General features: G+C 41.6%; 1 protein-coding gene across 1 annotated transcript; it reads right to left on the bottom strand.

Moving 5' to 3' along the window:
* Positions 1–7629: 7629 nt before the first annotated feature.
* Positions 7630–12587, bottom strand: LOC124134848 (histamine H2 receptor-like). The gene has a single exon (XM_046499908.2). It carries the CDS (start codon positions 11508–11510, stop codon positions 10107–10109), a length of 1404 nt encoding a protein of 467 aa, XP_046355864.2. The 5' UTR covers positions 11511–12587; the 3' UTR covers positions 7630–10106.
* Positions 12588–12788: the final 201 nt, after the last annotated feature.

Raw genomic sequence — 12788 nt, 5'->3', positions numbered from 1 at the left:
GATCACTGATTTCAGTACACGCATCGCTGAGACATTGCCTCGTGTGTGTCTATTTGTACATTTAATCAAATGCATTATACATTTTTAAATACAAGTATGTTTATTGTAGCTGTTTCTACTATCTCATTTTTGGCTTGTGAAAAATAAATATGTTGGGTTTTTTCTCTGTCGATGACTCGTGCGGCTAGAATGCGGTGATATTGACATGCCAAACCAACAACTAGACTGGCACGTCAGTGTTGGGATGTCGTGTGCAGTTGAGTGAGCAACTAACGAGGAAATCGGTTATTGATTCCTAATGCATACAACTATCCCTGTCGTTTGAATCACCTAGCAACCACACCTTATTTATATGGAAATACACACGTGTATATATGACGTATTCGTTTGTACGATCAAAGGTGATCAGATGTACATAACAAAACCTCGCTAGTTCGAACCCCGGTAGTCCGAACATGATGGGTATTCAGGGCGTTTATTGTTGGGATCGTTTTCGTGTACAAAATGTATTTTTGAGAAGGAGGACATGTTTTAAGGCCACAGAAGATAAAAAAATGTATTGTAATCACCGCCTCAATTCGGTTTCAAATCAAGGGCGGATCCAGCATTTATAGGTGAGGTGAGGTGAAATTGGGTTTAACGTCGCGTCCAAGATTATTGCACTTATATAGCGACGTGCATGTACGTGTATGTGTTTGTATGGCTGCTTGTACTAGTCCGGACTGATGCCGATTTATTGTGCTACCTCACTGAGATACCATGCCGCAGTTTAACATGAATACTCCACTCAGACAAAGTATACTGTCTCCGAGCCGACAAGTCCTTGTTTTAGCCCCTTAATGCCGGGCGCCAGACAGGGTAACAACAAGTACTATATTTTAACGTCTTTTGGTATGACGCGGTCGGGAATCGAACCCCGGACCTTCTCCCTCTCCGGGCGGACGCTCTACCACTAGACCACGGAGGCGGTCTCCAGCATTTATAAATGGGAAGGGTCCAAAATATCCAAATCCTCTCTCAGATAGTTTTACTTCCAACAACATACTATTATTTTTTTTTCAAAAGAAGGGGAGGGGCTCACTGGATTTACTTATGACTTAGGAGCAGTAGAGTTTCCAGGGGCAGTCGGGTAGCCTAGTGGTTAAAGCGTTCGCTCGTCACGCCGAAGACCCGGGTTCGATTCCCGACATGGGTACAATGTGTGAAGCCCATTTCTGGTGTCCCCCGCCGTGATATTGCTGGAATATTGCTAAAAGCGGCGTAAAACCATACTCACTCACTCACTCAGTAGAGTTTCTGTAGAGCTCCGATTCCTATCAGTAATTAATCACTAGACAGCAAGCAATCAATTACACTGTCTGAGACCCACTCACAGTATTATGGTGATCTATAACACCCAGAGACACATACCTCAATACAGAGCAATAAACACCTGAGCGTGACTACAATGATGCCCCGCTCTCACCTGCCTGAGGGAACCAGCGGCATTCATCAAAGGTCAAAATTGGCAATTGACAACAGGTAGATGCAAGGTAGGCTATAGAGTTCATCGGTAATTGTATTTAATACCTGATTGATGTTATCCGGAATATTACCTAATATGACGTGCGAAAGGAGCTTCGAATTCTTAATGGGGTTTTTATGTCATTTATTCGAAACAAACTTTTGTGACTTCCAGGGAAGATATAACTGGATTGATAAACGAACCACAGTGAAGAGACTAAGATGATCTGATCCGCGAGTTAGCAGTGTAGCGAACAGATGCATGCTAACAAAATGATTTACTGCTCGGTGCGTTAACGTCGAGCGACCCTGTGAAGATCCGGGTTACAATGAGACTTCAGCAACCTATGCTTGTCCTAAGGGGCGACCAACGGGATCGGGTGGTCAGGCTCGCAGATTTAGTTGATGCATGTCATCGTATCCCAATTGCGTAGATTGATGCTCATGATGTCAATCACCAGACTGTCCGGTCGAGACTCGATTATTTACAGACCGCCGTCATACAGCTAGAATATTGCTGAGTGCGGCGTTAAACAACAAACAAACATGACGTCGAGCGTGTTGAGGTGAAGTGACATGGGGTTTAACGTCTCGTCCAAGATTATTGCACTTCTATAGCGACGTGCATGCACGTGTGTGTGTGGCTGCTTGTACTAGTCCGGGCTGATGCCGATTTATAGTGCTAGCTCACTCAGATACCATGCCGCGGTTTAAAATGAATATCCCACTCAGACACAGTATACTGTCTCCGAGCCGACCAGTCCTTGTTTTAGCCCCTTAATGCCGAGCGCCAGACAGGGTAACAACAAGTACCATTATTTAACGTTTTTTGGTATGACGCGACCGGGGATCGAACCCTGGGCCACCCGCTCTCTGGGCGGAGGCTCTACCACTAGACCACGGAGGCGGTCTCGGGCGTGTTGAAGAGGATATGACGATGATAGAACTACATCTGAATAAAGTGTGTCTCATGTTGATTTGCGACTCAGAAGGCCATCAGGCAGGCGATTTGGCTCAACAAGGAACACGGTGGCACAGGAATACGATATATCCGCGTTGACAAGTGTTCCTTCCGTATGTGGCCGACGATAACATGTAACAGGAACAAACGCGTGTAATCTACCGCACGTGTATAATTGTTATTGACATGTAAACAAGCTTTGTTGTCACTGTTGAGGAACCTGTGGGATATCGGAGAGGTCCACAGTAACCTATATTATTGCATGTTGTTTGTGAGTGAGTTTGGTTTTTCAACAGTATTCCATTACAATAAAGGTGTGTTAGCTTGATGTGGGTGGAAAGCCCGAAGTGATGCATATCTAAGATTTGTTTTCATTCGTTGGTTGATAAACGCCCCGCTCAGTAATATTCCAGCTATTTGGCGACAATCCAGTGATCTATATCATGAGCAACGATCCATGCTGTGGAGGCACGCATCAATTGTGACATGCATCAATTTAACCGAGTCACCACCCGATTCATATAGTCGCCTCTTACGACCAGCATACAGATTGCCGGGGACCAGTTCGAGTGGGTGAGTGAGTGAGTGAGTGAGTTGGGTTTAACGCCGCATTTAACAGTATTCCAGTTATATCACGGCGTGACAGCTTAATGTGGGAGGAAAGCCCGAAGTGATGCAGGTCTCAGACGTTTACCACTTCGGTGAAACCCACGAACACTGGTATGTTGCTGACAAACCTAGAAACATAATCGGGGCGAACCGGGATTCGAACCCACAATCATAGGTTTCTGGCGTGCCCAAGGGACGCAACTCTGCGCAGCTAATCGCGGCGCCTTAAACGACTGGGCCACCAGTGCGCCCCGGGACCAGTTTTAGCCCGTTCTAGCTACAATCACTTATATTTTCACATTAGTTCACCTCATACCAAATACATGTTAGGGGAAAGCCTGAAGTGAAGCAGCAAGGGCGGAACCAGCATTTGCAAAAGGGAGGGGTCCAAAATATGAAAACCCTCTCAGATAATGTTACTGCCTACAACATACTACATTTGGTTTTCTTTCTGGATCCGCCTATGTTCAGGTCTAAGACGTTTACCACTTTGGTAGCACGGGCATTTGCATTCGTGACTAACTCGTGTTATTCCGGGACAAGCCGAATACTGCAGGTTACGGAAAGGGACGAATGGAGACGAATGGGGCATTTGATGCTGATTAACGGAGAAACATAACGAGGGCAAACCAGCATTTTTTGTAAGAAGCGACTGAAATGGATTGGTCGGTTGGTTCAGTGAAGTGGGTTATTGCGTGTCAGCGTTCACCGTCAGCCTGGAACATTGCTCATAATGTCAACCACTGGTTTGTCTTGCCCACAGTTGATTATTTACAGGCCGCCGCGATACAGGAGCGATATTGCTGAGCGTGGCGTTCTCACGTACTGATTGAGAACCCTATAAGGATATCGTTATATTAAGAGAAACCATTTTTATCAACAGACAAGTTAGACATATCAAAGGCAACACATGTGGTCTCTGAGCAAATGTATTTATTTTCCCGACAAGGAGAGGCAACATGTTTCACTAATCACGAGTAAATTCGTATATTTTATGAGCGTTTCGGTGATTTGCGGTGAATTTCGCTTTCTGCCTACAAACAGAATGTACTTTTCAACTCTGATGACTGATGTGCAAATCAAGATGCCATTTCGTTTGCAAGTATGTATGTATGTAATTTTGTATGATGTAAGGCTTTTACGAAATCTTGTTAGAAACAAACCTAAAATAGCAACAAAAAACGTGTTAAAATTTATGAATTGACATCAACAAAGTGTGTAGGAAGGGTAGCAACAGATAGCCTTCTTGTAGTATCAATTCAAGCAGTTACTTCCATTTCCATATCGATCTACATTCATGTATATTTTCATTACTAAAACTTTGGACGGGGATCCCTAATCCAAGAGAAATAATGACTGCATTTTTGAAAGAAATGGAAACAGAACAGCAGCCTCCCAAAAGCAAATATTGGGCCTAAGAATGGTTCTAATTCCCTGCCCTTTGGTTTGTGGGAAGTTAGTAGGGATAATCATATATACTACTCAAAAGAAGTTAAAGAACACAAATTCTTTCATATTTCTATAGTTGTCATGGCAGTACAGATATACTATAGACATATAACACAATCAGGTGGTCTTTAACTTCTTTTGTTAATATGTTTATATGTTCTTTATTTGTGTAATATCATACATTGTTTGTTTTTTTGTATTAAAAATTAAAAAGAAATCACAAATTTCATCATAAACTTCAACATCAAGAACCACAGACAAAAAATGATGTAAATGATAATGAACATTCAGGGGGTAGCCTAGTGGTTAAAGTGCTAGCTCACCTACACCCGGGTTTGATTCTCCAGGTACAATGTGGGAAGTCCATTTCTGTTGCCCCCCAGCCATCTCACACACCCACCCCCCCTCACCCACCCTAACTCTCTCTCTCTGACACTCACTCACTCACTCACATTTTGTTGTAGGCCTGATCAGAGCCTACAACATGTATTCAGGTAAACATTGCTCTAATTAAATTTTACCCCAATGGATGACATCCAACACTACCATGACAATGCAACAGCCTGTCTGACATAGTGCAAAGAAAATATATCACCTGGAGCCAAGTTACTCTGATTCAGTGTAGACCTATAATAAATACAATATTCATGTGGCCATGCCAAATACCATATTTTTCAAATTTGGGATTGAGATTTTGTTTGTGCTTTAAATCAACAAGAGTTGAACACTAAAGATTTCTGGCTACAAATTCCATTGAAAGTGTTTTTACACCAAAAGATTTGTTTATACTCTTCTCTCGTATTACAAGTGTATTAAGACTGTCATTAATATAATAGCTTTATCTCAGTGACATGAACATAATGAAACTTGGGTCTGACAAACCAGTGGTCAATAGTGTGAGCACCAGTAAGCCAGGCCCTTACTCCAGGCACACGCCAAACTCAGCAGTCTGTGTGGTCTGCACCCTTGGGGATTCTGGGTTAGAAAAGGTCCCCAGTAATCTATGCTGGTCCACCCCTTTGGGATTCTGGGTTAGAATAGGTCCCCAGTAATCTATAATGGTCCACCCCTTGGAGATTCTGGGTTAGAATAGGTCCCCAGTAACCTATGCTGGTCCACCCCTTGGGGATTCTGGGTTAGAATAGGTCCCCAGTAACCTATGCTGGTCCACCCCTTGGGGATTCTGGGTTAGAATAGGTCCCCAGTAACCTATGCTGGTCCACCCCTTGGAGATTCCGGGTTAGAATAGGTCCCCAGTAACCTATGGTTTGGACTCAGTTTTTCACAGGCCACCGTCATATAGCTAAATATTTAGGAATGTGGCATTATATAAGAACATGGCTCCATTATGACAGGCTCCGCCATCATGCATGATAGCGGAGCTTCAAATTAAGACAAGAGATATTATTGGATGAAATGGTCACGGATGTGGAGGTACTGGTGGACTACGGCAATGAGCTTAACCCCTGTTAAGCAACCCCAACTGCAGCAACCGCTGCCAAGCAACCCATGTTGCTTACCGATGCAGCATCTGCTGCCCCGCAACTACCGTTGCCAAGCAACCCATGTTGCTTACCAATGCAGCGCCTGCTGCCCTGCAACTACCGTTGCCAAGCAACCCATGTTGCTTACCAATGCAGCGCCCGCTGCCCTGCAACTACCGTTGCCAAGCAACCCATGTTGCTATGCAGCTATCGCTGCCAGGCAAGTACCATTGCCAAACCATGAGCGAGGGCAACTATTGTTGCCAAGCTGACCATCCGCTGTAAAGCGGACACTAAGCCATCTGCTGTAAAGCAGAATGGATAAATTGGTTCCTGCTGTAAAGCGGGTAACCCTATCCTAAATAATTTATAATTTGGGATGTATCCCAAGACGCCAAATGTAACTTGTAATGCAGTCCACCAGCACCCCGCCCATCCGCAACATATTATTCATGACAACATCATTATATACAAACATTATGCTCCAGTAAAATTCCACCAATTGACAACTGCAAAGCTTGAATAACTTGGAATTAAGGATAACAGGGTGGGTGGGTGGGTGCAACGAACTATAGATAAATGCGCGAATATAACTATGTGTTGTACGGCTGAAAGCTGGAGAGCAAGTGCTGCGTGAGCTGATGTCACGCTACAACAGGTCATAGAAAATATAAACAAACGCTCCTTTACCGGACGTGCCAAGAGCGGATCTAGGCCAGAGACGATGGCACCATGCAAAACGGCACGTAGCCGCACGGAATGAAGGTATTTCGCTGTAATAATATTAGCAACTGTGCCAAGCCTAACATAAAGGCATTTAGTTCTAATCACTAAATGCTATTATATAAGGACATGGCTCTATTATGACAGGCTCCGCCATCATGCATGATAGCGGAGCTTCAAATTAAGACAAGAGGTATTATTGGATGAAATGGTCGCGGATGTGGAGGTACTGGTGGACTACGGCAATGAGCTTAACCCCTGTTAAGCAACCCCAACTGCAGCAACCGCTGCCCTGCACAAACCGTTCCTAAGCAACCCATGTTGCTTACCGATGCATCCGCTGCCCCGCAACTACCGTTGCCAAGCAACCCATGTTGCTTACCAATGCAGCGCCTGCTGCCCTGCAACTACCGTTGCCAAGCAACCCATGTTGCTTACCAATGCAGCGCCCGCTGCCCTGCAACTACCGTTGCCAAGCAACCCATGTTGCTATGCAGCTATCGCTGCCAGGCAAGTACCATTGCCAAACCATGAGCGAGGGCAACTATTGTTGCCAAGCTGACCATCCGCTGTAAAGCGGACACTAAGCCATCTGCTGTAAAGCAGAATGGATAAATTGGTTCCTGCTGTAATGCGGGTAACCCTATCCTAAATAATTTATAATTTGGGATGTATCCCAAGACGCCAAATGTAACTTGTAATGCAGTCCACCAGCACCCCGCCACAAGCTCACAGGCCACCGTCATATAGCTAAATATTTAGGAATGTGGCATTAAAACAGAAAAATGCACAAATTTGTTACTAGGAAGCACCAGTATGTCTGGTCACATACAGTGTACTTCATGTCTTCTGCAGGGGAGCATTCATAAAAAAAGAATTTGAAACATTTTTTTATATTAATTCAAATATTTTATTAATTTACATATGTACACACATTTAAACAGATATTTCAACAATCAAGGTTAAGAGGTTACACAAAGATCCTATCACATCCAGTGGGATGTACAGAATGATTTCTCTATCTGTGTACTGGAAAAAAGAGAAATGTGTAAACATAAGAAAAATTCACTACTCCAGTTAATCTTTATTCCATCAATTAACATTAGAAACTAGTCATAACCTAGGTTAACCAACACAATTTGTTATATATCATATCTGTTCCTGAAAGACGCTGTTCTACTGAGGGGCGGTCGGGTAGCCTAGTGGTTAAAGCGTTCGCTCGTCACGCCGAAGACCCGGGTTCGATTCCCGACATGGGTACAATGTGTGAAGCCCATTTCTGGTGTCCCCCGCCGTGATATTGCTGGCATATTGCTAAAAGCGGCGTAAAACCAAACTCACTCACTCACTCACTGTTCTACTGATGCTGAACCGGACCTGTCTTTTCCTCGGCCTGTTGATCTGAATTAGAGATACAACATCCTGGAAACACGGTGGAACATTCCAAACATTCCAGACATGTGTACATATGTCATAGTTCACAATTCATTGCATTCTTGCCTACAAAATACAACACAAAACAAGAGTTTATATAATAAATACAAAGTACAAAACTGATGTTTCCTGGCAACAAGTCAAAACAAGTCAAAATAGTAACTAATATAAAACTGAGTTTACTTCAACCTTACAAAATGATCTGTCCATACATCATCAACATGTGACGGTAAAGAATTTACAAATACAAACAGTCATTATCAAGGGCAACTGCTTACAAATAGCTGTTTACTTTTCTGGGCTGGACAAAGTTTTATTTATTTTTGTCCATATGATTATCTTTGTAATATGCCATACACATGAGTTTAAAAGGATAATTCATATATGACAAGCGTAAAAATGTTTAACAAAGAAAAAAATGAAAGAAGAAAAAATTCTGAAAGTTATTTTTCAGATCCCTGTTACATATTCAGCAAGTTTTGTATGATTTCCTGAAGAAATCTCGAGATAAAAATATAAATAAAAATGAAAAGTTGTTCAAAGCCAGCATATTTTTCAATCTAATATTAATTTCATTACTGGTATTTCTTGTTTTAAAATGAAACAACATCCTTCAAACAAAACGAATATGTCCGTCCTTATCAGTTCTACAAATTTCATGTCTTTCTTTTCTTCACATGATTCCCACTCATACAAGAAACAATTCAAATACTGACATACATATACAACTTTCTACTTGTTGACATGTTGATATTTACAATGTTTACAAATCACTGGATTGTACATTCAATATCACAGGTGGGACGAGTCTCTGTTGACAGTGCTTCTCACTGTACATTGTAACATGCTTGTATGGTCGACATATCAAGTCTCAGGTCAATGTATACACGGAACATGTCATGTCACAGGTCGACATTTGGACATTAGTACAATAACCTGTATCACTATGCTTTTCGTAAGAGGCGACTAACAGAGTCGGGTGGTCAGGCTCGCTGACTTGGTTGATGTATGTCATCGTATCACAAAGCGTGGATCGATGCTCATGGTGTCAATCACTGGATTTTATGGTCCAGACTCGATTATTTACAGACCTGGAATAGCTGGAATATTGCTGAGTGCAGTGTTAAACAACAAACGCACCGCAACGGATCACTGAGGTAGCCATCAAGATCATGCCTCATTGGAGAAGATTATTAAAAAATTAACAATGTCTGGAATTGATGTTTTATACCTCGTAATTAAATAAAGCTGTTGAGTATTTACTACTCATCAATGTCTGGTAGTGATGTTTTAAATGTTATAAATCGAGGATATCAAATATTTGAAAATAAATATCAGTGTTCTGTAACTTAAAAATCAGACATCAAATACACAATATATTCAATTTTCTGTCTTACACCTTGACAACCATCTCATATTTATTTGACAATGTATGATAACAAATGTCCTGCTTGATACCTGTTCCATGTGTGTGATACAAATACCCAACACTGCATGATACCTGATACCTGTCTTAAATTGGACCATGTGTCCGATATAAGAACAAGTGTGTAGATCTTTCTTCATCTGATAGAGCTCATGACGCTGCCATGAATCCTTCTTGTTCAGAATCGGCTATAAAGTTCACAATTTAGTTGACATGTCAATGAGATTCTGGTTTCCTAGTATGAAACAGTTTCACAATCACAAAGAGGCTTAAACCACTCAGTGTTAAAGTGTCACAGCACATCCAACAAATTTGTATATATCTGTTGTCATCTCTTAAGATGAAATTGTCTGTCGCCCGTAACTGTCATTAATAAGTCAAACAAGTTGTTCAAGAATTCACATTTGATAGTCACGTGTTCTCTTCCTTCCTGTTGGACCTGTTGATGTGAAAGATATTTCTTCTTTCTCACTGTCAGTCTTATTTCCATGTCATTGAGCAATCATGGAGACACAGTTCAATACTTCTCTGTGCTGTCATCAATACTGTTATCCTCTCTCGAGTCGTCAACATCAACACCACTGTCAAGTCCCGACTCCGTCACAACCTCCGTAAACACATCTTCCGGACACTCATCAATTTTCGTGTGAGGCCCTGAGATGTGATTTTTGAGCAAGTCTGGGATGAACCCGTTGTTCAGCTTTGACACTGTACCAAACTGACTATCAACTTCAATGTTTGTGACTTCACCGAGTTTGGCGACCGTTTGAAGCACTTCTGATGATGCGATGCGACTGTTAGTCCGACTGAGCCGGACGGTACTGCTCGAAGCAGGGAACACACTGGTGTCCGATATCACGCTCGGTCGACGGGGATCACGTGACCGACACAGGCTGAATTTCCCACAATGTTCCTTGAATATTCTCTTAAACGCTGCTTTAAATTCATTGTTTTTGAAGGCATACACCCAAGGGTTGACACCACTGTTTAAAAATGCTAAGAAAGATAAATAATTTCGGATCCAGTCATTGACAAACACATTTGCAATAACTTCACTGAACAAACAAGTCAAATATGGCAGCCAAAGAAAGAGAAATACTCCCATCACTAATGCCAGAGTTTTGGCATATTTGGTATCCTTCATAATATATCTCATTTGAATATTGTGTCGGACGGATGACTCTACTGCTGCGATTGCCCGAGCATGATGGCGAGCCACGATATATATTCTAAAATAGCAAAAGAATATTGCAAGGCACGCTGGAGCGAATACCGCGCTGAGAAAAAGCACATGAGCATTACTGTGGAGAAGTCGAAATGAGCATGGTTCACTGTCGATATCTATGTCTTCATGCCAATGACTGAACAATGGCAGCCAAGCAATTGCAGCTGAGTAGATCCAGGACAAGGAAACTAGAATTGAAATCTTCTTCACAGTCATAACACTTACATATTCTAGTGGGTTGACCAGTGCTGTGTAGCGGTCATATGCAATGGCTGCCAATGTCAGAATAGACACCCCACATGCCATCATCAATATGCGATTCGGCGATAAACACAAGTAGATGTCCGATATGCTGTCTTTCAGGATGTCCACACAAATTACAAAAGGTATGACAAGTGCTATGAAGATGTCGGCAGCTGCTAAAGACACAAGGAAATAATTTGTTGGAATCTGAAGACGCTTGAATTTACTGACAGCTAGGATCACCAAAAAGTTGCTTCCAAGAATGAATGGCACCAAAATGGCAGTTACCACCACACCCACAATCTCCTCGATCTCCCATATTGTGTTTGGATTTGTTGTCACACATGGTAATGTCGGGATGTTAGCCTCCGTCTGTGTTTCCAGTAAACTAGGAAAGTCATTGTTCAAGTTCTGGTTGGCAATGTTTATTTCTATTTCCTCCACGAGAACCATTGTAGTGCTTGCTGACAACTGTTCTTCAAGAAGAGGCAAGCAGGAGTCGACAGGTCATGGCATCAATAGTCTTGTCTCTCATCTGGAAAAGACAGAAAAAAGTTAAGTCTCTTGTTCATAACACAGTAAACATAGTTTAGAAAAAAAAAACACAAATAAAATCATGAATAATTTCAAATGAAAAATGACTTCAGAAAACTGAAAACAATCCATCTGAAGAAAAAACAATGACAAATAAAACAAAGTATTATTGCGAAAATCAAATCTATTCTAAAGTTAATTTCCTAGCCCATAGCGAGCAAATACATGGAAGTCGTGGACCTACATCAAAAACACTTGTTACAGCAGCATCTATGATGAACCCTGCATCAACAGCAGCAGCTCAAGTGAAGCCTACTTCCTGGTATATATTATATAAGTATAAAACTGTCTACAGCTATTGTCCTGCTATGTGGAGCATGTGATAACTGCTGTTACACCTTTGATCATTTAGGGTGGGGCCAGTTTGTCACCGTGACAACACAGGAAATGAACGTTGGTATACAAAAACATTTCCTTATTCATGCAGTAACAAGACCAAAATTCGAGAGAAAAAAGAAGATGTTGATCATTAATATTTGTGTATTTCCTAATGTTGAGGGTTTGGACAATGACTTTATGCTATACAGTATGAACTAGATCTTATACCACAAAATGCATTAGCAGTTCAATATTTTGTTAAATCTCACCAAAATTTCAGAACAAGCAATTTCATAACCTGGATCACAGTATCCACTGGTTTAAAATGTTGGAAAAGTGTAAATTTGTATCATCTTCTTTGTTCCCTCGTTAGTTTTTATTTTCAAACTTAATTGCCCAGTACGACATGCTTAGATAAAAATGCAGCTGTTACAAACAGTTATAAGTTAACAGAGAAACGGTCAGCCTCATTCACAACAAAATTCAAAATCCTATACATCCTGTCATCTTCAAAATCAAAAGCAGACCAGCTATAAAACACTGTCATCACAGATCATCCATATTAATGCAACATGCTTATGCAATTACAAAATGAAAACTTACACATCAGAAAATATCATAAACACTACCTGATATATAAAGAATTCACATGAATCCAACATGAACCACACTATCAGTCCAAATGCAATGCTTCTTGGAGCAATACAACAGTAAATATGAGCGTTGCATTGTGGGAAAGTATAGTCGAAGCCCAGGTGACAAGCCTGGAACTATGTATAGCCAATTATCTCACCACCATCTATTTCGGGAAGTCTCCTT

This window comes from Haliotis rufescens, unplaced genomic scaffold (assembly GCF_023055435.1).
Source record: "Haliotis rufescens isolate VD_foot unplaced genomic scaffold, xgHalRufe1.0.p SCAF_3, whole genome shotgun sequence".
NCBI lineage: Eukaryota > Metazoa > Mollusca > Gastropoda > Lepetellida > Haliotidae > Haliotis > Haliotis rufescens.
The sequence above is the reverse complement of the archived record's forward strand: the minus strand, read 5'-3'. Positions and strand labels throughout refer to the sequence as shown.

Bases quoted from the DNA above. Each gene is read 5' to 3' on its own strand.
- LOC124134848 (XM_046499908.2), bottom strand. From the start codon at position 11,510: ATGGTTCTCGTGGAGGAAATAGAAATAAACATTGCCAACCAGAACTTG.